This window comes from Alternaria hordeiaustralica, assembly GCF_023758085.1.
Source record: "Alternaria hordeiaustralica strain BMP 2776 chromosome Unknown scaffold_10, whole genome shotgun sequence".
Lineage (NCBI taxonomy): Eukaryota > Fungi > Ascomycota > Dothideomycetes > Pleosporales > Pleosporaceae > Alternaria > Alternaria hordeiaustralica.
In genome coordinates, this window is record NW_026056782.1 from 199,032 (window position 1) to 221,128 (window position 22,097).

The following is a 22,097-nucleotide window of genomic DNA, read 5'->3' on the forward strand; positions in this document are numbered from 1 at the left end:
ATAGTTATTACTGTAAGATAGGTAATTAAGTCTACTTAAGATCTAGTATAGCTTAGTTAATAAAAGGCTTTAGTTAGCTTAGTTAAAGAGAGGCTTTAATATTAGCTTAGTTAATAAGAGGCTTTAAAGGGCTTATTAAGGTAAGCAAAAGATACTAAAGGTAGAAAGAGTGTAAGCTAAAAGGTAATACACAACTACACCTAAGACTATACCTAATAGTAATATAATACTATAACTCTTAAGTACTAATAGTTAAGCTAGTCTACTATATAGAAGTAACTCTCTAAGTTACTATACTCTAATAGAGACGCAGCTTTATAGATAAAGTATTATTAATACTAAGGTAGTAGATTGCTAGGTAAGAAAGGCAGAGACAGTACACCTATATTAAATACCTTCTTATACTAAACTCTTAGAAAATTAGAGATAAGAAGGTAGAGTTAAATGTTCTTAATAGAGAGCTAGAGCTTAGTATCTAGGCTTAATAGCACTCTAAATCGCTAAGACTAGAGCTGCTAAGGTAGTTAAGGTTAAGTAAAGTATTATAAGTTAAGTAAAAGTATTAAGAAAGGTAGAGAGAGAGAGTAGAAGAGATAGAGGTAGATAGGCTATTTATATAGTCTGCTAGCGCTTTAAAAAGTCTGCAGTAATAAGTAATAAGAATAGTAATAAGAATAGTAAGAAGAGTAGTAAATTACCTAAATAGAAAGTATTTAACTTATTCTATAGGTAGTAATAGTAAATTGCAGCAATAATATAACGCAAAGGCTTTATAGGCTAGATTATTACTAACACTATACTATAGCATATAATTAATAGCTAGGTAGCTAGGTAGCTAGGTAGTTAACTAGAATAACTTAGTAATATATAACGTTAGTACGCTATAATATATATTAATATAGCATAAAGAAGATAGTATATAGAAGATAGTATATAGAAGATAGTATAAAGAAGATAGTATAAAGAAGATAGTATGTAGAAGACAGCGTATATTAGCTATAGTAATTACTATTCTCTTAACTTAAGTCTCTTTTAGTTACTATAATATTTAACTAACATTCTATTAAGAAGCTTACTAAGTAACACTAGAAGTCTATTAAGCTACGTAAGTAGGTGTTAACTTAAAAAGACGTAGTTGCTTAAGAGCGTAACTACTAATATTAAGTTCTATAAAGCTAACTAGTAGCAGAAAATTAAGTAACTCTATAGTAATAACTAGTGCAACTAGTAGTAGAAGGTAATAACCTTAGTAATAGCTATAATCTTAAGTAGTAGTTTATTTAGAAGATAGTTAGCATAGCTAGAAGAAAATAAGATATCTTCTTCTTCTTAGTAGCAAGGCGCACTTATAGGTCTTAGTAGGTTAAAAGATAAGCCTTTTCTTTCTCTTATAGTAGATACTTAGAAAAGAGGTGCCTAGCTCTTTACTACTATAAGAGTAGGTAGTAAGAGTTATAGAAACTAGAGTAATACAGCTCTCTGCTACTGTAAGAGTAGATAGTAAGAGTTGTAGAAAAGAGGTGCCTAGCTCTCTGCTACTACAAGAGTAGGTAGTAAGAGTTATAGAAACTAGAGTAACACTAGGCCTAGCTTATTAGTAATAGTAGTAGGTAGGTAAGTTCTTATAGGCTCTTAGGTATAGGTACCTATATATTAGAGTTAGATAATAGTTAACACTACCTTGCTAGCGTAGTCTTAAGTAGTAGTTTGTTTAGAGGATAGTTAGCATAACTAGAAGAGAATAGAATGTTCTCTTTCTCTTAGTGTTAACTTATTGCTAGTATAATCTTAAGCAGTAGTTTGTTTAGAAGATAGTTAGTATAACTAGAAGAGAATAAGATGTCTCTCTCTTTCTCTTAGAGTCTAACTTATTACTAGTATAATCTTAAGCAGTAGTTTGTTTAGAAGATAGTTAGTATAACTAGAAGAGAATAGAATATCCTCCTCTTTGCTAGTAGAAGCTTTCTTCTTAGTATTAGACTTATTAGCTATAGCTAGAATACTATTAGAAACGTTTAGAAATATGTAAATAGTGTTAAAGCAGAGACGTAAGGTAATAGCTAGTAGTGTAGTATCTTCTTAGTAATCTTAGGTATAGAGAGTAGAACTATAAGAGTATAGTAGTAAGAGTATAGTAGTAAGAGCATAGCAGTAATAGAGCTTAGAAAGGCTATAGCTAGCAGCTTAGTTTTCTTATCTAGAAAACTAGAGAGCAGAGGCTTATAGTAGTAGAGCTTAGAAAGGCTATAGCTAGTAGCTTAGTTTTCTTGCCTAAGAAACTAGAGAATCTCTTAGAAAGCATCTTAATAATATAGGTATAAATAGGTTTAATTAAGAAGAGAGAGAAGAAGAGAGCTTCTAAAGTAGTTGTGTTCTCTTTCTTAGTCTACGTTATAGTATTAAGAAACTCTATATTATTAAATTTATTACTATACTTATTACTATTATCTATTATACTAGTATTTACAAGCTAGTCTATAGTAGCTTCTCTTCTATATAGGTGCTCTAGGTAAGAGAATAAGAACGTTAGCAATAATCTTAATAGCTAGCATACGTAGTATAGGTAGAGCAGCTAGTATAGGTAGTATTAGAAACTTTAGTAAATACTACGCCTATAGTAGTAGTAAGAGGCAGTGTAGTGTAGGTAGAGCAGCTAGTATAGGCAGTGTTAGAAACTTTAGTAAATGCTACGCCTGTAGTAGTAGTAAGAGGCAGTGTAGTATAGATAGAGCAGCTAGTATAGGTAGTATTAGAAACTTTAGTAAATACTACGCCTGTAGTTACAGCAAGAAGTAGTGTAGTAAGAGCAGAGTAGCTAGCATAGGTAGTATTAGAAACTTTAGTAGATGCTACGCCTGTAGTAGTAGTAAGAGGCAAGAGGCAGAGTAGCTAGTATAGGTAGTGTTAGAAACTTTAGTAAATGCTACGCCTGTAGTAGTAGTAAGAGGTAAGAGGTAGAGCAGCTAGCATAAGTAGTGTTATAGAAACTATAGTGTATTAAACCTAGTTCTTTAGAGTAGCGTAGTAGAGTATACTATTATATTCTAGCTATTATACTACTAGTTGTTAGTTTGTATAGAGTTAGTTTAGATAATATAGTAGAATTATATTACTATTACTTATATATAGTAGCTCTCTAGCGCGCTATACAAAAGAAGTTAGTAGGTGTATTAGTAGACAGCCTCTACTATTTAGTATAGTGCTGTATATAGAGCCCTTATTAGTAATATAGACTTCTAGAAGGCTGCTATTAAGCCTAAAGAGAGAGTTAGTATACTATAAGATAGTAATATAAGTATAAACTTACCTCTAGCTTAAAAGCTATTAAGCCTAAGTTAGGTTATTTAGTGTGTGTCTAAATATTAGAGAGATGTTAATAGAAGTATCTAGTCTTGTAGAATACAAAGAGAAGGTAGTAGTAGCTTAGAGGTAAGAGCTGCTTAGAGGTAAGAGCTGCTTAGAGGTAGTAGCAGCAACTTTAGAGGTAGAAACTACCTATAAGTAGAAGGCTTAGCTTAGTATTGCGTGTTAGAGTTCTTAGCTTATTTATATATGTATTAGAGAATAACTGCTGTGCTAGCCTTAGTGTGTTTTAGAAAAAAGTAGCCTCTGCTAGAGCTGTACTCTTATATTAATAGAAGTTTCTAATAGTAGCTAGGCAGCAGTAGTAGGCTTAGAGGTAGCACTATCTATAGCTTCTAGCGCGTAGAAGGCTTAGCTTAGTGCTACTACCTATAGAAGGCTTAGCTTAGTATGTTTTAGAAAAGAGTAGACTGCTCTGCTAGAGCTGTACTCTTATATTAATAGAAGTTTCTAATAGTAGCTAGAGAAAGAGAAGAGTAAGCAGTAGCAGGCTTAGAGGTAGAAACTATCTACTAGTTCTAGCGCGTAGAAGGCTTAGCTTAGTGTATTTTAGAAAAGAGTAGACTACTCTACTAGAGTTGTACTCTTACATTAACAGAAGTTTCTAATAGTAACTAGGCAGTAGTAGGCTTAGAGGCAACAGCAGGCTTAAGAGTAATAGTAGACTTAGAGGTAGTAGTAACAGCACTAAGGCAGAAACTATCTACTAGTTCTAGCGCGTAGAAGGCTTAACTTAGTGCTACTACTACTACCTATAGAAGGCTTAGCTTAGTGTGTTTTAGAAAAGAGTACTCTCTGCTAGAGCTTATAGAAGGCTTCTTTAAGAGAGGTTTATTAGGTATTTAGTAGTTTATATTAGAAACGTACTCTTACATTAATAGAAGTTTCTAATTACTAACTAGAGAAGAGAAAGCTACAAACTACTTATAATACGCCTCTCTAGCAAAGACTCTTACTATCTTCTCTAGTAGTAGAGACTCTTACTGTCTTCTCTAGTAGCAGAGACTCTTACTACTCTCTCTAGTAGTAAAGACTCTTACTATCTCTCTAATAGCATAAGCTTTTTCTACCTCTAGTAGAGAATATAATAACTACGCTGCCTCTATTAAGTAGGTAGGTAATTACTTTTTCTTATTTAAGCTAGAAGCTATTTAGTCTAAAGCATTCTAGAAGAGCTATAGTAGTAGAGTATTAGAGGCTAAGTGTAGAGAGAAGATATTAGCTTTAAAGTTAGGCGTTAAAGTATTTTAGTAGAACTTCTAGGTAAGTTTAAGGTAGAGAACTGCGGTATTAGAGGTTAAACTAGCCTCTAACCTAGTTAAAGTTAGGTAGTTAGCTAAGTAGTAGAGAACTTAGAGAAGAGCTGCAGCGATCTTAGAGAAGAGAGTAGTAGTAGTCTTAAAGGTAGAGAGTAGCTCTAGCTCTAGAGGGGGGGAGAGTAGCTCTAACTCTTAGAGAGAAGGAAGGTAACTCTAGTTCTAGTTTGTCTCTCTTCTACTAAGACTAAGTTTATCTTCTTTCTATTTAGGCTTAGTTTGTCTCCTCTATTTAGGCTTAATTTGTCTCTTTCTTGTAGCTAGTTACTACCTAGAGAGAGAGAGAAAGAGCTACTGCTACTAAGAGAAGAGACGCTGCTGCTGCTAAGAGAAGAAGACACCTATTAGTTCTCTACTTAGGCTAAAGTTATCTATTTTCTTTAACGTGTATTCTAGAAAGTACTTCTTAACTAGGCCTCTAAGATCTTCTAATAGTACTTAAACTCTTTAACACTAGATTCTTAGTTATCTTTAAAGATATACTAGCCTGCTAGCTAGGCCTCTCTAGTAGCTCTACTAAGGGCTTCTCTAGAGGCTCTGCAAGGCTTTTTATAGAATAGAGAGAGTTTAGAGCCTATAGCTTTAGTATTCTATTTATAGAGAAGGTTAATTAGTCTTAGCTTAAGTCTATAGTAGTAATAAGCGTAGTAACGTTATTAGTAGAGAAGCTAAGCTAGATGTGTCTTATAAGGTAGAAAGGTAGAGATACGTTATTACTAGAGAAGAAAGAGAAGATTTCTACTACTAGAATGCTAAGAAGACTTACAGCTTTAGAGAAGAGGCTATTATTATATTAGAGCGTGTATAGTAGAAGAAAGAGGCTCTCTTATACTAATATATTTCTTCTCTTATTTAATGTTATTATTATTATTATAGTAGACTTTCTAACGCTTTTTGTTATTAATAGATCTATACCTACTACGTAGAGGCTTATAGCTTTGCTAGTCTTCTATAGAGAGCCTATTATTAATAATTCTATACCTACTGCGTAGAGGCTTATAGCTTTACTAGTCTTCTATAAAGGGCTTTCTATAAAGAGCATTTACCTCTAGTAGCTTATACTAAGAGCTCTTTTTCTTTTGTAGCTGCGCTAGGCTATTAGAGTAGTATACATAATATATTATTATTTAGAATAGTAGCGGCGTATTATAGTTAGAATAGTTTAATATTCTACTAAAGTATTTATGCGTGTAGTTATTACGTAATGTCTATAAACTTCTATCTAATAAGGTTTAAGGTTCTTGCGGCTAATTAGAGTAACTGCTTTTTAACTATATATAGCTCTATATACACAAAGCAAAGGTAGATATTAAATATAGCTAAAGCTGTAATAATTTTATAGCTAGCAGCTAGCTCTACAGTCTCTATAGTTTGGGCGGTTGTGGTGAATGTCGCGCTTAGGCGGTTGACTAGCTTACCCCCGCTAGGTAATCCCGATGACGCTATTCGCCACGTGCTTTTAGGCATCTCAAATAATTTCCTCCATACCCAACGGCAAAGTCAACCTCCACAACACGTTGCTGTGATACCTTACTCGCGATACCTACAACGAAAAGATACTATATACTGCAAAATGAAGGCATATTGGTTCGACAACCTCCCTGTAAGTGTTCGATTTGCAGTCTCCACATCCACATGACCTAACCTCCACAGGGCGACCAACGCCAGCCCCATGACTCCGGCCGCTCAGTCGACCCAGACTACCTAGAAAAGCTCGGTGTCATCTACCACAGCGTACCAGAAGTCTCGGGCGTGGAACCCATTGCTACATCGCGCAACTACAAGAACCAGGATGAGATCATCGTCAGTCCAGAGAAGATGGGTGACATCTACGAAGAAAAAGTGAAATCATTCTTCTCCGAGCACCTACACGAAGATGAGGAGATCCGGTACATTCTCGACGGTGCGGGCTACTTCGATGTCAGGAGCGAGGGCGATGACTGGGTGCGGATTTGGCTTGAGAAGGGTGATTTGATTATTCTGCCGCCGGGCATTTACCATCGGTTTACTACTGATGAGCAGAACGTGAGTGAATGAGAAAATTGGGAAAACTTGGGAGTCAAGAGTGCTAACATGTCTTGCTAGTACATCAAGGCTATGCGACTATTCAAGGAAGACCCGAAGTGGACGCCGCTAAACAGGGGAAAGGAGACGGATGAGAACCAGTACCGGAAGCAGTACTTGACAGAGTACTTGAAGGCTAAGCAGGGAGTTGCAGCTTAGACTTCAGCTGCTCGCGAACCTAATATCCATCCTCCAGTATTGACAACATGATATCTAGACATTCTTTTCTAGCCTGTTTGGCCACGCCCTGGTGAGCGCTTACTTTTGCCTCAAGTCTATTGAGCCCCCATAGTCTCTCTCACCTCGATTTTGATCAATTACGCCATCGTGGGCCCCGGTAGTTTCTCTCACCTCGATTTTGTTCAGCTACGCCGTCGGGAGCATTTGAATCGCTCTCAAGTCTATTGAACCCCGCGAGTTCTCTCTCACTTCAGTTCTGCCGCTGCGTCTCTGTCCAACCATCGCGACAGCTTCCCGATCGATGACAATAGCATTGTTTCACCAACTGCTACCAATTGTTACAGCGATGCGCGACCACCGGAAGTGAAGGTGAAAGCGAGTCACGCCCGACAATACAACTTGACTCTACAATAGTATTGTCTCAATGCGCCGGGCCCCTTGCTCGTGTTCACAGATTCACTTTTACGCCTCTTCACCTTCTTATTGTTGTGCGCTCCGCCGCTTCAGTCGTTCTTAGCCGCGCCATGTACACCACCTAGCTTAACCTGTACATCATCCAGCTTTCCAACATCGCCCAATCCAACTATCTGACACACCGCGAAATACATACCCGCTACAACACACGTCGTCTCGCCAAAATGCCAAAAACATCTAATGGTCAGCACCTCTACATCACAGGCATGAGGAATCTTCAAGAGCTAGTGCACGAATCTGAGTCTGAGGATGAAGAAACTGTCGTTCGACAGACCCGTTCCAAGACCTCGTTCGGAGATATCATGGCTCAGGCTAAGACCTGTCGCGATGTGGTCACGGAAGATAGGAAGAGGAGAAAAACTGCAGAAGAGAAGAAATCAGAAGGATCAGATGCACGAGCGAATACCTCAAGGTCACAGTTACAGGCCAGTATGTCTGGTGCGATGGGGTTGAGTCGTGCTCAGAAGGCCCCACGAGAGAACGACCAGTACCACCCGGAGGACCCCCTCCTCGAGCGCCATCCATTCGCAGTCAAGAACACCAACCATCTGCAATCCAAACGGGACCAGTACTCTTCAGTGCCATTGTGTAAACACTTGGAGTTATTTCTAGACTGGAACATGGACGACCCCGACAACCGAAAAGGCTCTTGGATTCTGAACATTGAAAAATACGAGGACCCCTCACCTTGGGCAGAGCATCGACATTGCGCTGGCGTAGATGTCACTAAGATGGCTGATGCCTTGGCGATGAGGATAATCAAGAAATTCACTCGACTAGACAATGAGCGAGTGAGCCGAGACTTCGACCGCGGAATATCGTGCCGACGACCTCCGGCGAAGCAGCGCTTGACACGCGAGCTATGCAACATGTACTCTCAGATCCACCGTGGCAAGGAGAGCAAGCTTGTCGATGAGAAAGAAGCGCTTCGCGAGAGCCTCAATGCGGCGGAGCGGCGCAAGGAGCTGGCTGGGGAAGCGCTGCTGCGAGCTCAGAAGTCTCGTCAAACCAGCGGCGCGGCAAAGCCTGTCAACAACGATGTATCGGAAGGTCGCGACAAGTCATCTTCAGCTTCAGTCTCAGGCTCGTCTCCTTCTATCAAGAAGCGTAAGACCCCGAAGCAAATTGCAGAAGAGAAGGTAGCTCGGAACCGGAAGCGCAAGGGTTTGAGCGAGATTGCTAGAATTCCCGCTGAGCCTGTCGACCGTTTCAAGTCGACCACGGTAGATGAACGAGACGCCCGATTGGCCGGTGTTGCTCAGCAGGTTCGACCTGAACGCGCGACGGAGACAAAGAAGAGCCCATCGGTGACCAAGCCCTCGTCGAAGTCGAAGAAGTCCGCGGTCGCCATCGATCCTGATGAAGATGTCGAGACCATCTCTCGTCGCCGCGTGACGAAGAAGACCACACTTCCACCAGCCCCGATTTTCTCTGACTCTGAGAATGAACACAGTGAAGAAGAACTCGTCACGAAGCGCAACGCGACCACGAAATCTCAATCTCAACATATGAGCAAACCAGAGCGCGCTCTCCTCAAAGGCATCGCAAAGGCAGAGCAAGAAGAACGCGAACGGTACGCCCAGGACGGACCCGAACCATTACCCACATCCGAAGAGAAAGAAGCAGCATTCCGGGCTGAAATTGAGGCAATTGGACTCGCACAACTCGCTGCTCAGAAGCGGAAGTTGAGTGAAACGGAGGATGATATACCGTCTCATGTCTTGCCTTCTTCACGACTGATTAAGAAGGCAAAGAAGAACAGCGTTACGAAAGAAGTTGTATAGGCTAAGAAAGGAGAAGACGATGGATTGGATGATCTGTTCGAGGAGTAGGAAGGTACAGGCTGCTGGATATCGGGGGTTTATTCGAACTTGAGGCTACAAGTAGAATGGGATAGTTCGCGACGAACCATCGTGTCGCTTTCAGGGTATCATGCCATTGTACGCCGTAGCTATCTGAGAGTCATATGAGGCAGCAGTTGACTTATCCAGACGCTTTCGTATTCATCTAGCCCGTCTATACCATTTCCTTCTTCAGGACGTGACATCAACATCTGCGTGTTTGGCTCAAGTAGAGCCTTGCTAGTGTCGCTATGTTGCCAATGACGTTTCCTCAGCGTCTTGTGTAAGAACAATGACATAATAGGTCAACGAGATCGCAGTTTGACTCGAGAAGCTTTGCATCTCGGGTGCAGAAATGACACGATAGGCTTAAACATCTCCTGGTTTCATTGATCACATCCACACACAGTGTCACCGCCCGCCTACGCCTTGTCCTATATCAAATAAGCTTAAATACACGAAGCTCGCTCTGTTGGTCCTCGATATCATCCCAGCCAAGATGCATATATCTGCAATCATCATAGCCAAATCCCACTCTCTTGAACGTACCCTCGACCTTGAGAGTGACACCATCAACTTCCCAAGTACTCGGCCCTCCCTCATCTTCTGGGCCAGCTATTTTTTCCAGAAACAAGCCCTGGCAACGCAACATTGGATTGTCGCCGAACACTTGCGGGATGCCTACTAAAGGCGCGAAATGTGTGACGCGGGACAACACGGTTGTGTCCGTCGGGTCGTCTGGTATCATGTCGATGACTGCGGGGCCGATGGCATCAGAGGATGCATAGCGTTCGGGGATGAGGAAAGGGTTATACGAGCCCAACTCCATTTCATCCTCGTGACCCGAAAACGGTAACCGAACCGGGAGGCAAAAACCAAGGAGCGTCAACTCACACTTGCCCGCTCCGAATACCTCTGTCTCAGAGCTATCAGGCTTCTTGTGTTCCCAGTTCACGACTCGTGTGTAAGTTACAACTTCCGGATCAAATATAAACTCATAGTACATGATGTTTCCAATAGTCGTCGTCCAGGACCAAGATGGCGCCATCTTCCTCAGTGTAGCAACTGCCTCTGAGTCGCCAGGTTGCTTCCGATGGGGACGAAGCCACAACAGCCACTTTTCTAGCTGCAATTTCCAGAGCCCGAAGAGGTAATCTTCCTCCGGGAACTTGTCAGGCATGGCTTGCTGCAACGCTCCCACTACGCCTTGTATTGCGGCTAAGCGATCAGTCCATTTGGTCAGTCTTTTTTCCGAGTACCGCTTTACAATCTCGGCCCATAGTTTCGAATGGTTGAAATTGGGTTGGTCGGTCGCGCGGGAGTCTTCTACACAGAGTAGTTGACCAAGAGTACGCACGTTGAAAAAATGGTCGTCTTCGCCGATATATCGAACGGCGTTTTCATTTGCCTCCTTCCGACACTCGCATCTCTCGTGCTGGCTACACTGCCAGGCTAGTTCAGATGGTGTAGCATATAGTATTCTGCGCGCTAGGAAGCTCTCTTGGAACACCCATGCGCGGGTAGCGAGGGGCGTGAGAAGTTCGTCGATGTCGACATCTTCTATATTGGGGCGCGACGAATGATGTGCTGGGTTGCTCCAGTATTGTTCCTCTCGCTCGCGAATGGAGAGTTGAACTGTACGAGACGTGCCGTCTGGCATGTGAAAGGGTACCTCAATACGTTTGAGGGGTGCATTCGTGGCAGGGCTGAGGGACAGAAATCCTTCCTGGACGCTGGATGCACTCTGTGCCGAGATGACCAGCTCGGCTCCTGGGTAGATGGACTTCATGCGTGGAATTTGGTCCGTCCAGTCTTGTATATCATCTTGTACTATGCATAGCGCATCAATCTGTTGTATGAGGTCAGCTTCTGGGATAGATACAGTTCATGTATTGGTTGCTTTACCCATAGGTATCGCAAGCCAAAAGCCTTGCACACGTGGATGGCATCGGCGAGGGTGCGAGGGAGTGTCGAAATATCGATGCCTTGCATATGGGTCTCGAGATTACTTTTCAGCGTCTTGAGGGAGCCGGTCGTGCCCCATGCGTAACTGAGACAAGCATAACCTTCCTGCTGTTGTGCTGAGGCTGATGCAATCGATGCGCTATCCACAAGGCGGATAGGATCAGTTGCGAGATCGAGGACACGACGTGGCCATTCACCCTTGTCTGGTGCACACAGCGAATGATCAGCCTTGCATTGCTCGAACCAGCTGCGCGCTTGACTCAAACGATCTTCGAGATTGCTTAATAGCTCTCGGTACTTGTCGTTTTCACTATTGCGTATACCGAGCCATGGAATAGCAGAGTCTTCTCCAGCATCTGTTAGGCTGTTAGCCTCATTTTCAAACACTCCCTCATTCCTCATTCCTTTAAAGGTGACTTAGGCTGATAGAAAGAAGCCTGACTAGCTGTAAAGAACTTACCAACCGGAGTGTAGATCTGGTAATCATTCGGCCTGTTATCAACATACTTCCGGCCAAACAGCACCCCACCGCCATATGATTCACCCTCCTGCTTGCAGGCCACATTTAAGACATTCTGGGGGTCAAAAAGGTGCCAATGGTCAACCGCCTCTTTGCGCCTAATATCGATGGTCGTGAATTCCGGCCGTCGAATATCGGTGACGGCATCAAGAGCCTGCAAGATGATTGAACATCCCTGACATTCGCCAGCAGAAACAATAAAGTCTGCCGTTGGCGTGCTGGTTTCCACGCCGTTGGCGAAATGGTGGCATATGATGCATGATGGGGTTTCCTGGTCTCCTCCGTTTGTGGGAGGCTGTTTTGTGTCGTTTGTGTCGGATTCGACGCGGTATTGCTCATCAGGAGAAGCTTGGAGATGATCCGAGATCATACCCGCACGCGCCGGCGATGATGCAGCCCGAGATTCCTCTACCCCTCGGGCAAAAGCGTCTGCCATGCGCTCTACGAGCTCAGACCAGTCTGACGTCATCGTCACTTACCCAAGATGCTAACGAATCGAGTCGCCTGCGATAGCACCTGATCGATGCAGTAGTACCGACCTATTTTACAGAAGTCGGGAAAGATAGAACTCTTGTGTGTTTTAAGGCACGTCGCATTCGTATACGAATGCCTCAGCTGACTTGGCAATCCTTCCAAGGTCCTAAAGCATACTTCAGCCGCACAGAATTAGGCAGGTTCGAACAACTAAGGGCCGAAAGCTCAACATACTTACCGCAAAGATCAGCTGGCTCTAGGCTTCCATCCATACTCAGGTTTGCATCCGCTCCAAAATTCGCGGAGAATGCAGGTGATTCACGAAACCAAAACCAAAGTTCCGAACATCGCATGCGTAAATTGCACACCAAGACATATCCAAAAAGTTCATGATTCATAGGGATCACCTCTAAAGCCATCGAAACCCAACAATACACCCGCCTAAAACCTTCAAATGGTATACCCAAAACGCCAATCCCTATCCCCTACACCCCCTAGCAACCTCCACCACCACCACCACCACCGCCTCCATCACCTCCTCCACCTCCACCACCGCCGCCATCTCCACCGCTGCAACCTCCACCATCTCCTCCACTAAAGAAGCCACCGCCGCCTCCGTATCCTGCTGTGTATGCGTATGCGCCTCCCGTGTCGCTACCGCCGCCGTAATGCCGCTTGTTGCGCTTCGAGACCTTTGTCTGCCGCATCGGGGGCGGGTATTCGGAGGGTGATTTGGACATTCCACAGCCCATTTTGGCGGGTGTTGGCTTGTGTTGGTTTGTGTTGGTTTGTGTTGTCGGTGGGAAGGTTTGTAGATTGCGGGATGTGAATGTGTGATCGTATGACTTTGTCAAGTTTGGTCTTGGGTGATGTTGATATCCAAAGATATGTGGGTTTGAGATGAGTGAAGTACGAAGATGCGTATGGGTTCTCTGTTAGAGAAGATAGCGTGGATATGTCGAAAGTTGGTTCGTGATGATGATATGCCCTCGTCCTCCCACGGAACCCTCGACCCTATATACTCACCCACAATACTCATCATGCTCACCTCACTACACTACCAGCCACAGAATCTGCCTTACCCGTACACAGCACTGTCATCAGGCCCCCCGAACACAGCAACAACAGCACCGACTACCGTCACAACACCTACCCCAATCCAGTCCCACCTACACTCGACATCCAGTCGCATCCCCCACTAATCCCACAAACGTGACCGCCCCAGCCTCAACCCATCAGCAACCAGGCGTCCAGCGTCCGACCACTACCCAATCCAGTTCGTTCAGTTCGTTTACTCGGATAAGGCATCCCCCACCTTTGGATCAACAAAACGACCAACACAGATTAGGAAGTAATCAAGCGCATACATACTGCGCACAGGGTCTCGCAATGCCACAAATGTTGCACATCATTTACCGCATGGGCTTCGCAGGGCTGAGTCCACAAACCAATGTCTACGGTAGGCGGAGGGAAGGACGCTAGAAGCGAGGCTGTGCCCCCGTTCTGCCGATCACGTGGGACTTGCAACCTTCGATGCAAAGCCTACGTCGGCCCGAAACCAGCAGTTCGGTGTCCTTTATCGGGTTTAGACCAATCTCTGATGGAAGCAGCGAAGAACATTACTATGGAGTTAGCATGCGCATCTGGCAACCTGTCAGACAGAGTTAGATAGTGAGCTGTGGCTGTGTATCATTGCCGATCGATCGCCTGGTTCGAGGAATGAATTTGGTAAACTTGTGATGTAGTACATACGTATACTGTGGGGTCCAATGAAGGGGGACCTGCGTAGTGATGTACATACAATGCGATGCTGTCATGTCTGCTATAGAGAAAGTCACCTCGCCTGCGATGCGTGTGTTGCGCCGAAATCAGGGTAAGGCGCCCCCGGTTTGCCTTAAGTCTTCACTTCAATCGGAATGGCTAATAGGTACCACCTCACAGCCTCCCATCTCACCTACGACGAAAGCCCGCATGTTGAACTTTCAGAATTATGTCATTGGAGTATATAGCGCCGTGTCGATCGATAACATTCACAGAGACCCGAATATATAGAAGGAAAAAGAGGTGGAAGGGAAAAAAAGATGCTAGAAGCATACACACAAGAAAGATGGGGTCTCCAAACTCCCGGCCGAACCGCCCCTAGAAAGAAAGGTCTCAAGAAAGCGTCCGTGGTTTCCGAACCGTTCAGCCAATCTAGTCGTCGTAAAGTTTTCTTTTTCGCGGGGGTAGAAAAGGCGTTAAAAAGTCTTGATCAAAGAAGAGGCTGCAACTCCCCCATTCTAACACGTCTGCCGTGAAATCTCAATCCAGAAATGCGAAAAAGCGTGGAAGTAGCCAAAGAAGGGAAACTTCTCGTATCCGCCCAAGACGCTCGTTGTACGACGTAACCAAGTCTGCCCCAAGCACGCGCGTGTGACTCCAATGATGTCGTTTCGCGTCTCACTTTCCACCCTGCTTCTTTGCTTTGAGCGCAAGATGCGAGTACACCCATCCACCGCCAAGCGCGAGGAGTACACCGAACCATTCTCTTCCGCTCAATATCTTGCCCTCGCTGTACCACCCTATACTCAGGATCATGATGGTCTTGAGGTGGCTGACAATGTTGAAGGTGAGTGCGCTGGTGCGACCGATGATCAAGAACTGACTCAGGTTGTACATCGAGGCCATGATGCCGGAGGCGCATACGCTCCAGAGGATGTCGGTGGGTACGGTTGATAGGTTCGGGATGGTGTCGAAGAAGGGCACGAAGGGGATGAGGAGGCAGACGGAGATTGGCGCTTGGTTGAGGAGAAGTTGGGGTGGCGAGACGGCGAAGTCTTCGATCTTCTTGCCGATCCAGATCTGGTACAGAGCGGTACTGCAGAATGCCAGGGTCGCGACGATGACACCGAATAGCTGGGTCTTGGCCGCCTCGTTGATGGTGAAGGAGACGCCAATGCATGTTGCGAGAATGGCAGCCAGCATGTATCGTGTAACCTGCTTTCGGAAGAGGACGAAGTTGATGAGGACGACGGTCGGCGTAGTCATGACCTTGGAGAGCTGGTAGAAACCGATCGAGTTGAAGGTCAAGCTAAGGTTGCCAAGCACAACGTAGCCGGCGAAGAAGCCGCAGACGGGCAGCATGTTCCAGACATTCAGCCGTACGGCCTTGAAGGCATGAAAGGGTCGGAGTGTCGAGATGAAGAGGACGAGACCGGTGGCTGTGAAATGCCACATGACGACCATGAGCTGGCATCCTTTGAGCTGCTTGTCGCTGAACACTCTATCCGACTGTCAGCGGGTCCCCCACTAGCTCTACTGCATGTTGCATACCGCTTGCTCAGGAAGATCAAGCCCAGTGTTGATAGCGTATTCAAGGCGATCCAAAAACACGTTATCAGCTTCTCCTTGAGCGGTACTGGCGTAGGCTCGGCTACGGGCTTCTCGAAAGTGGGCAGCTCTTCGAGCTCGTGAGACTCTCGGGGGTCAACATTGTCGACGAGACCCTCGATTGAAGGGCGCTTCTCAACTGCGTGTTCAGTTAGTCCCTGGTGTGTCTTATTTCTGAAAGGTGGTATGCCGACGCCCATGTGTCAAGGTCTAGGCGGTGTCCGGGGTTCGACGTACCCATGGTATGTGATATTGAGTTGAGAATGTAGCGAGCGACGGTGGAGGGCTCGTATGGGCTATGCCTTCATGCCAGTGCCAGAGGGAAGGCGCGAGCTGGCAATGCGAGGGAAGGCGTAGGACGAGGCAGGCGCGGGCTGACTTGGTTGTCGCACGGTAGCGGGTGGGCCGGGGAGGGTTGCGGCGGTGCAGCAGATCGTCCGGTGTGGCTTCAGACGCGGACGATGCAGTTGCAGCGACCAGAGACAGCAACAGAGAGGCAAAAGAGGATGAGGCGGTTCGGGGAGGGCTGCCGGAGAAAAGAGACAAGGCGAGGCGGGGAGGGCCAAGGGGGTACACGACAAAAGGCCCAAGTAAGATGCTATCCGAAAGGGATCCTCAGACGCCAAGGCGACTGCTGAAGGGGGCGAAGACGATGCAGGGTTCGTTGTTCAGGCACGTGCCCGTAAGCCACAAGCCTCATCTCCACGGCCAATCAGTCCTACCTTAGCGCCACCGTGTCCAGCCAAATCTACGAGGTTAATTTTAGGCCTCGATGCGGTAGCGCTACTGCTTTTGGTTCCGTCCACTGTCTATACGGGCTTGCAGCATCGTGAAGAGCTTCAATCGCCTCGAACTCGCAGTGTGATATACAGTGGTGATCAGCTTGGCACTCTCCCTTACCCACTTCCCAAGACACATTGGTCGTTTGGGCGTTGCTTCTGGAGTGCCGACACATCCGGCTCCGCTCCGCCCATCTCGGGCAGAATATCTCCCTCGTAGCACCTGTGTTGCTCCGATTACGAATCTTGGTGCCCTAACACGGCGGACGCAGCATTTGGTGTCCCTTCCGGATCCGCTGGGTGGTGCCACCTACGACTACCCGTACCGGTAATCTGCATGTTTGCGCGTCCTGATGCATAGTCGCAACTCTGCAACTTGTTGGCATTGTGAAGGTTTTGGGGGTATGCTTGTACGGTTGCCAGCGGAGATTTCGTCGCGGACTCCAAGATTTAGTTGCACCGAGCGCCGAATCTTATGTCAGTTTGGTCTTCTCATAGACTCAATTCAGATAAGAAAGGTACGATCATGATACAGTCCACCAATCCTGTGCGACATGGAAGTAACGTGTTCTCTTGAATTTTTAACTCCTAGTTCTATGCAGAAGGCGTAATTAACAGCCTTCAAGTGATCGACCCTAGCGCATAGAGAAAGACGGATAATGTACACTCGCAAGAACCCACACCGTACAAAGAAAATCAACATGATCAGTATCCCATCGGCAGCTCCATTGACTACCGCATCCGCATCGAATTATAGACATGTAATGTGTTATGTCGTCGTGGTGTTACAGAAAATTATACCTCGCCATCGGCCACAGCAAGACGCTGCTTGGCTGTCTTTGCCTTCTTGCTCAGCCCACCCTTCTTGCGCTTGCCGCCGGCGGGGGCTTCAGTGGGTGGGATAGGTGTGGCTGCACCACTTGCCTTTGCGCTCTCGTCAAAGTGTCCTTCGCCTGGGAATGGTCAGTACAAACATTATTCAGCATGAAGCGATCCACTCACCCTCGTGGTACATGTCGTCGAGGTTGGCCTCCGCCCGTTGCTTCTTCTTGCCACGCTTCTTGCCTGGTGGAGCATTCTTCTCTTGCTCCGCCAGCTCCGCCTCCTTCTTCTCGATCTCCGCGGCCTGGTCATCATCGACAAGCCACATTGCCATGTCTTTGGTCCTGTTCTCCCTGGAGCGGGTGTTGAAGTCGACTCCAGCGCCGCCACCTCCGGAAATGACGACACGCTGCACTTCTTCCTTCTGAAGCGCACGCTTGCGAATACGTTCTTCGATGGTACCGCGCGTGATGAGTCTGTAAACAGTGACCTGTCGTGTTTGTCCGAGACGATGGGCACGGTCCATAGCTTGCGAGTCGATGGTGGGGTTCCAATCGGAATCGTAGAAGATGACTGTGTCCGCGGATGTAAGGTTGATACCAAGACCACCGGCACGAGTTGACAGCAGGAAGACGAAGATGGACCGGTCGCTCTGGAAGTCGGCGACTGTATCACGACGATCTTCGAGTTTGGTCGAACCATCAAGACGGCAGTACTTGTAGTTCCTGTAAGTGAGGTATTCTTCCATCAGGTCCATCATCCTCGTCATCTGGAAGTACAGCAACACGCGATGATCGTTTGCCTTCAGTTCCTTCAGGAGTGCATCCAACTGAGCCAGCTTGCCGGAATCAGTAACGAAGCGCGACATTGACGGTGCCTCAATGTGAGTGAATCGTGTGCGCTCGTTGGTGGGCGGCGGGAGCCTGTTGCTGACAGTCAAAGCAGTCGACTCCTTCTTGGCTTCTAGAAGAGCTTGCTCAGTAGCCTCTGATACACCATAGAGCGCGGAACGGATCGGAGCGTTGAAGAAGAGGTTCTGTGTCTCTGCAATGACACCCTGACTAGCGCAGTAGAGCTCAACTGGAGGCGCAGATGCTTTTGGCTTTGCACAGGGTTCGATCACGTTCAAGCCTGTCTTTTCGAAAGCTGTTCGGGCAACATTGAACAGGTTGCGCATGTGTCCATCGGCAGTGATCTCGGCCAAAGGTGCACGGTCCTGGCGATCAACAATGTTGAACATGGAGTGCTTCGGCTCCCATTCGCCGTTGTCGTTGTCGTAGAACACATTGAACCGGCCAAGCTTATTTGGCTTTTGCTCTGCAGCGAGAGCTCGCTGGAACAGACCGCTCTTGGCAATTCGGGAGGCCTCGGTGGCCGACAGATCAGAGAAGCGGAGCCATGAAAATGCGCCGGCCTCTCTGGCCGACTGCGCAATGTTGTCTGGGCTCCACACATTCATCAGGTTGTCGAGATAGCGTCCCTTGAAGCCAGCCTTCTGGTTGTCCGGACCAGCAAGCTCCAGTCGACCACCCTCACGACCTACGAGTCTTGGTAGAGGATACTCGATCAAGTTGCGTGTAGAGTATCCGACCCTGACATTCTGGCCTTCGCGTAGGAATGAGGCGGTCTCAGCGAAGGAGGCGAAAGAGAATGGCGACCAAGTGTCGGCTCGCTCGAAGAGATCAGGGTGGTTGCAGACCTTCCTGAACTGCATAACCAAGTTCATAAGGGTTGCGCTGTCCTGCTCGTCACCAACAGCCTTTTCGACCAAATCCATAATGTTGATCTTCGCTCGGAGGTTGGCGTAGTAAGCCCGTTGTCGGTATGTCAAGTCGCAATAGACGTCCAGCTCGATCTTGTCTCCAAGCTCCTTCTGGACATGCTTCTTCACGCGACGCAACATGAACGGCTTCAAAATCATATGTAGTCGTCGCAGTTGGTCTTCGTTGAGCTTCGTGTTACTCTGTGCGTGACTCTCGATATCCTTGGAGAACCATTCGCTGAACTCGTCGTGAGAGTCAAACAAGCTAGGCATGATGAAATGGAGCAGAGCCCAAAGTTCCTGCATGTTGTTTTGAATGGGTGTACCCGTGAGGAGTAGCCGGTTACGAGAGTGGAAGCCGAGAAGACTCTTCCATCGAGAACTCTGAGACGACTTGATGGCTTGCGCTTCGTCGAGAATCATGTACTGCCAACGCATTTTCTGGAAGTATTGGGCATCCTGAACGACCAGTTGGTACGAAGAGACCACAACGTGGAAGGGCGAATCGCGGGTGTACGTAACGTGCTTCCTATCCCAGAGCTTACGGAGGATCTTTCGGTCCTTGGCCGTACCCCAGTATGGAATGACGTTAAGATCCGGGACGAACCTGGTGATTTCCTGTTGCCAGTTGTGCAGTGTTGATGCGGGGGCAATGACAAGGAAAGGTCCCCAGATGTTGTACCTCTCGGCCAGGTAAGCCATGACCGATATCGATTGGACCGTTTTACCGAGACCCATCTCATCAGCAAGAATACCGTTGATACCCTGCTCGTACAAGTTGACCAACCAGTTGAGACCCTTCAGTTGGTACTCCTTGAGCGTACAGTTGAGAAGGCCAGGTTGAGGAATCCAGTCTTCTTTGTTCTGCAGACCAGAGGGGTTCTGGAAGTTCATCTCGCCATCCTCTTCGTCATCACCAGACTTGTTGAAGGCACGGGCACGGTCTTGAGCCTGCTGGATAGCATGCTGGGCGTTCGCCATGGCGGCCGCGTTGAGCGCACTTTCGTCTTCGTTGTCGAAGTCAAGATCCTCGAAGTTGGTGACCTTGGCGCCTCCTTCCGCCGACATCTCCCCAACGTCGATACTAGGCTTAGCTGCTGCCTGAGGGTCAGCTGCGGCGGCGTCGGCGTCGTCGGTGGAACGCTCGATCTCATCTGTCCTAGCCTTCTTGCCGATGAAATGCGAGTAGAGCTCAGTCTGGGAAATAAGGAAGTTGAGCTTCCGCTTCTGTCGGTTTGCTTCCCGATCAGCTTCAGCTTTCTTCGCATTTTCCAACTCCTGACGCTCAGCGTTCTTTCGGGACTCGCGCTCATCGCGTTCGTTCCTCTTCCAGAATGCAAGCATCTCACGCATACCACGCTTGGCCCTAGCTTGTGTGTCCTTCTGGTTCTTGTTGGTGCGCATCTGCCATCGACGGGCCTCCTTGGCAGCCAGTTGGGCGGTCTTGCGAAGGTTGGACTGCTTTGTCGAGAGCGAGTTCTCCTTGATGCGGACGACTTTGGGAACATCCTTGCGAGCGAGATCCTTGACAATCTGCTGGTACAGGTTTCGGTATACGGAGGAGTCGTAGGAAGTCAGGACTACGGGGCCCAAATCCTCTGTGTAGCTGCGGCCGCGTAGGGAGTCAAGGCGTGCCTCCTCGCGCGGCGCGATCATGGGGAGATCGTCTCCGCGGTCGATAGCAGCCTGACCGGCGGCGGCAGCGTCCTTCTCAGCCTGCTTTTGCTCCTTGCTCTTCTTAAGACGCCCGGTGCCGCGGTTGCCCTTCCGCTTTCCGCCAGCGAGGTCGTCGGAGGCCTGGAAGGAGCTCATAGTACCTCCTTCCATATTTGGTCCGTGGGGAGTGACTTCGCGGATGTCCTTGCTAGGGGCGTTGCCTTGCAGAAGCTGAGTAGTAGTCTTCGCTTTCCGCTCGGCTTTCTGTGCAGCCAGCAAATGACGCTCCTTTTCTTCCTCGTTCTCGGCTTGACCTGCCTTTGCGAGGGCCTCGGCGCGTTTAGCTTCCTCGTTCTGGATAGTCTTTTCACGCCTTCGCTTGCGCTGCATGTCCTTCTTGCGCTCCTTCTCTTCGGCGATCTCCTGGCTCTGGACCTGCTGCCATGCGTCGCCCTCGTGCTCAACGTTGTATGAGTGCTTTGCGTAGTCGCGGTTGGCAGCGGACACGTCCTGGTAACGTGTAAGGAAAGCAGTCCGCCGCTTCTTGCGCTTGTTCGCCTCGGCGGCCCCAACTTCTAGGACGCGCTTCTGGCTCCTTTGCTTATAGTCTTCGAGATCATGCGGGATGGCCGACTCGTCAATGTCGCTCATCTGCTTGGTTTCAATGTGTGCGAGAGCAGCCTCGATCTCTGCTTCGTCTGGCGCAGGCAACTCGCGAGTCGCAGACTGTGAAGGGGCCTGGAGGCTGCCGACCGGCGGCATAGCATCGTACACGCGGGGGGCATAGCCATTTTCCTGATGGGGAAGGTCAGCGGGCGCCGGAGACGCCATTGCTTCTTGCTTCACGAAGTGAGAATTGTGCAGAGGTTTTGAGGTTTGGTAAGGTTCGGCGGCGAGGTTCGGCAGTGGCTGAGGCTTTGGCGGAGGCTCGTTGTCGGCTCCGGAGGACATTATACTGGAGAGCGACATGGGATCGGCACGCGTTGGTGGCGGCGCCTGTTGCAGTGGTGAGCAGAGTGAGGGTGGAAGTCGCGAGTTCACTTACCTCTTCCTTGTAGGATGGCCTCCTAGGGTAGTCGATGGGCGGCTGCACGGCGCCTCGGTTCATCGACTGATAAACCGATGGCGACACGGGCGAGTGAGACATGGCCTCCATCGTGCCGGTGTGCTGGTGCTGCGAATGGGGGCGCTGCAGCGGCGAGTGATGCGCGTACGAGGTCGTGACGGGTGATTGATAGACCTTGTCGTAGGGGCTGTGTGCCGCCCGAGTCTGCGTCTGGGGTGTGGGTTAGCCGCGTGTCCCTGAATGTTGAGGATGGCGATGGCGTGAAGTGTGATGTCTGAGGCATGAGGTAGATGAAACATATGATGGAAGACGCACCTGTGCAGGAGGATACTGGGTATTGATGTCGTAACGCGCCGGGTCCCGTGCTACGCCGCGGTCTCCATTGTCTGAAGTCGGGTCGTAGTATCTGGACGTGTCGCGCGAATAGAGGGCCGTGCTGATGGGCG

At 47.6% G+C, this 22,097-nt stretch overlaps 5 protein-coding genes across 5 annotated transcripts; 2 read left to right on the forward strand and 3 right to left on the reverse strand.

Moving 5' to 3' along the window:
- Positions 1–6,252: 6,252 nt before the first annotated feature.
- Positions 6,253–6,902, forward strand: ADI1 (1,2-dihydroxy-3-keto-5-methylthiopentene dioxygenase; the record flags this gene model as incomplete). The annotated part of the gene is made up of 3 exons (XM_049388289.1): positions 6,253–6,282; positions 6,333–6,704; positions 6,765–6,902. 3 exons carry the CDS (start codon positions 6,253–6,255, stop codon positions 6,900–6,902), a joined length of 540 nt encoding a protein of 179 aa, XP_049243834.1.
- Positions 6,903–7,561: 659 nt separating this feature from the next.
- J4E84_005696 (uncharacterized protein) lies at positions 7,562–9,181 on the forward strand (the record flags this gene model as incomplete). Its single annotated transcript, XM_049388290.1, has 1 exon — positions 7,562–9,181. The coding sequence occupies one exon, from the start codon at positions 7,562–7,564 to the stop codon at positions 9,179–9,181; it is 1,620 nt and encodes a 539-aa protein (XP_049243835.1).
- Positions 9,182–9,677: 496 nt separating this feature from the next.
- Positions 9,678–12,093, reverse strand: J4E84_005697 (uncharacterized protein; the record flags this gene model as incomplete). The annotated part of the gene is made up of 3 exons (XM_049388291.1): positions 9,678–11,087; positions 11,144–11,559; positions 11,664–12,093. 3 exons carry the CDS (start codon positions 12,091–12,093, stop codon positions 9,678–9,680), a joined length of 2,256 nt encoding a protein of 751 aa, XP_049243836.1.
- A 2,543-nt stretch (positions 12,094–14,636) lies between these two features.
- J4E84_005698 (uncharacterized protein) lies at positions 14,637–15,807 on the reverse strand (the record flags this gene model as incomplete). Its single annotated transcript, XM_049388292.1, has 3 exons — positions 14,637–15,459; positions 15,510–15,705; positions 15,804–15,807. The coding sequence occupies 3 exons, from the start codon at positions 15,805–15,807 to the stop codon at positions 14,637–14,639; spliced, it is 1,023 nt and encodes a 340-aa protein (XP_049243837.1).
- A 1,333-nt stretch (positions 15,808–17,140) lies between these two features.
- INO80 (putative DNA helicase ino80) lies at positions 17,141–21,741 on the reverse strand (the record flags this gene model as incomplete). Its single annotated transcript, XM_049388293.1, has 3 exons — positions 17,141–17,298; positions 17,348–21,581; positions 21,631–21,741. 3 exons carry the CDS (start codon positions 21,739–21,741, stop codon positions 17,141–17,143), a joined length of 4,503 nt encoding a protein of 1,500 aa, XP_049243838.1.
- Positions 21,742–22,097: the final 356 nt, after the last annotated feature.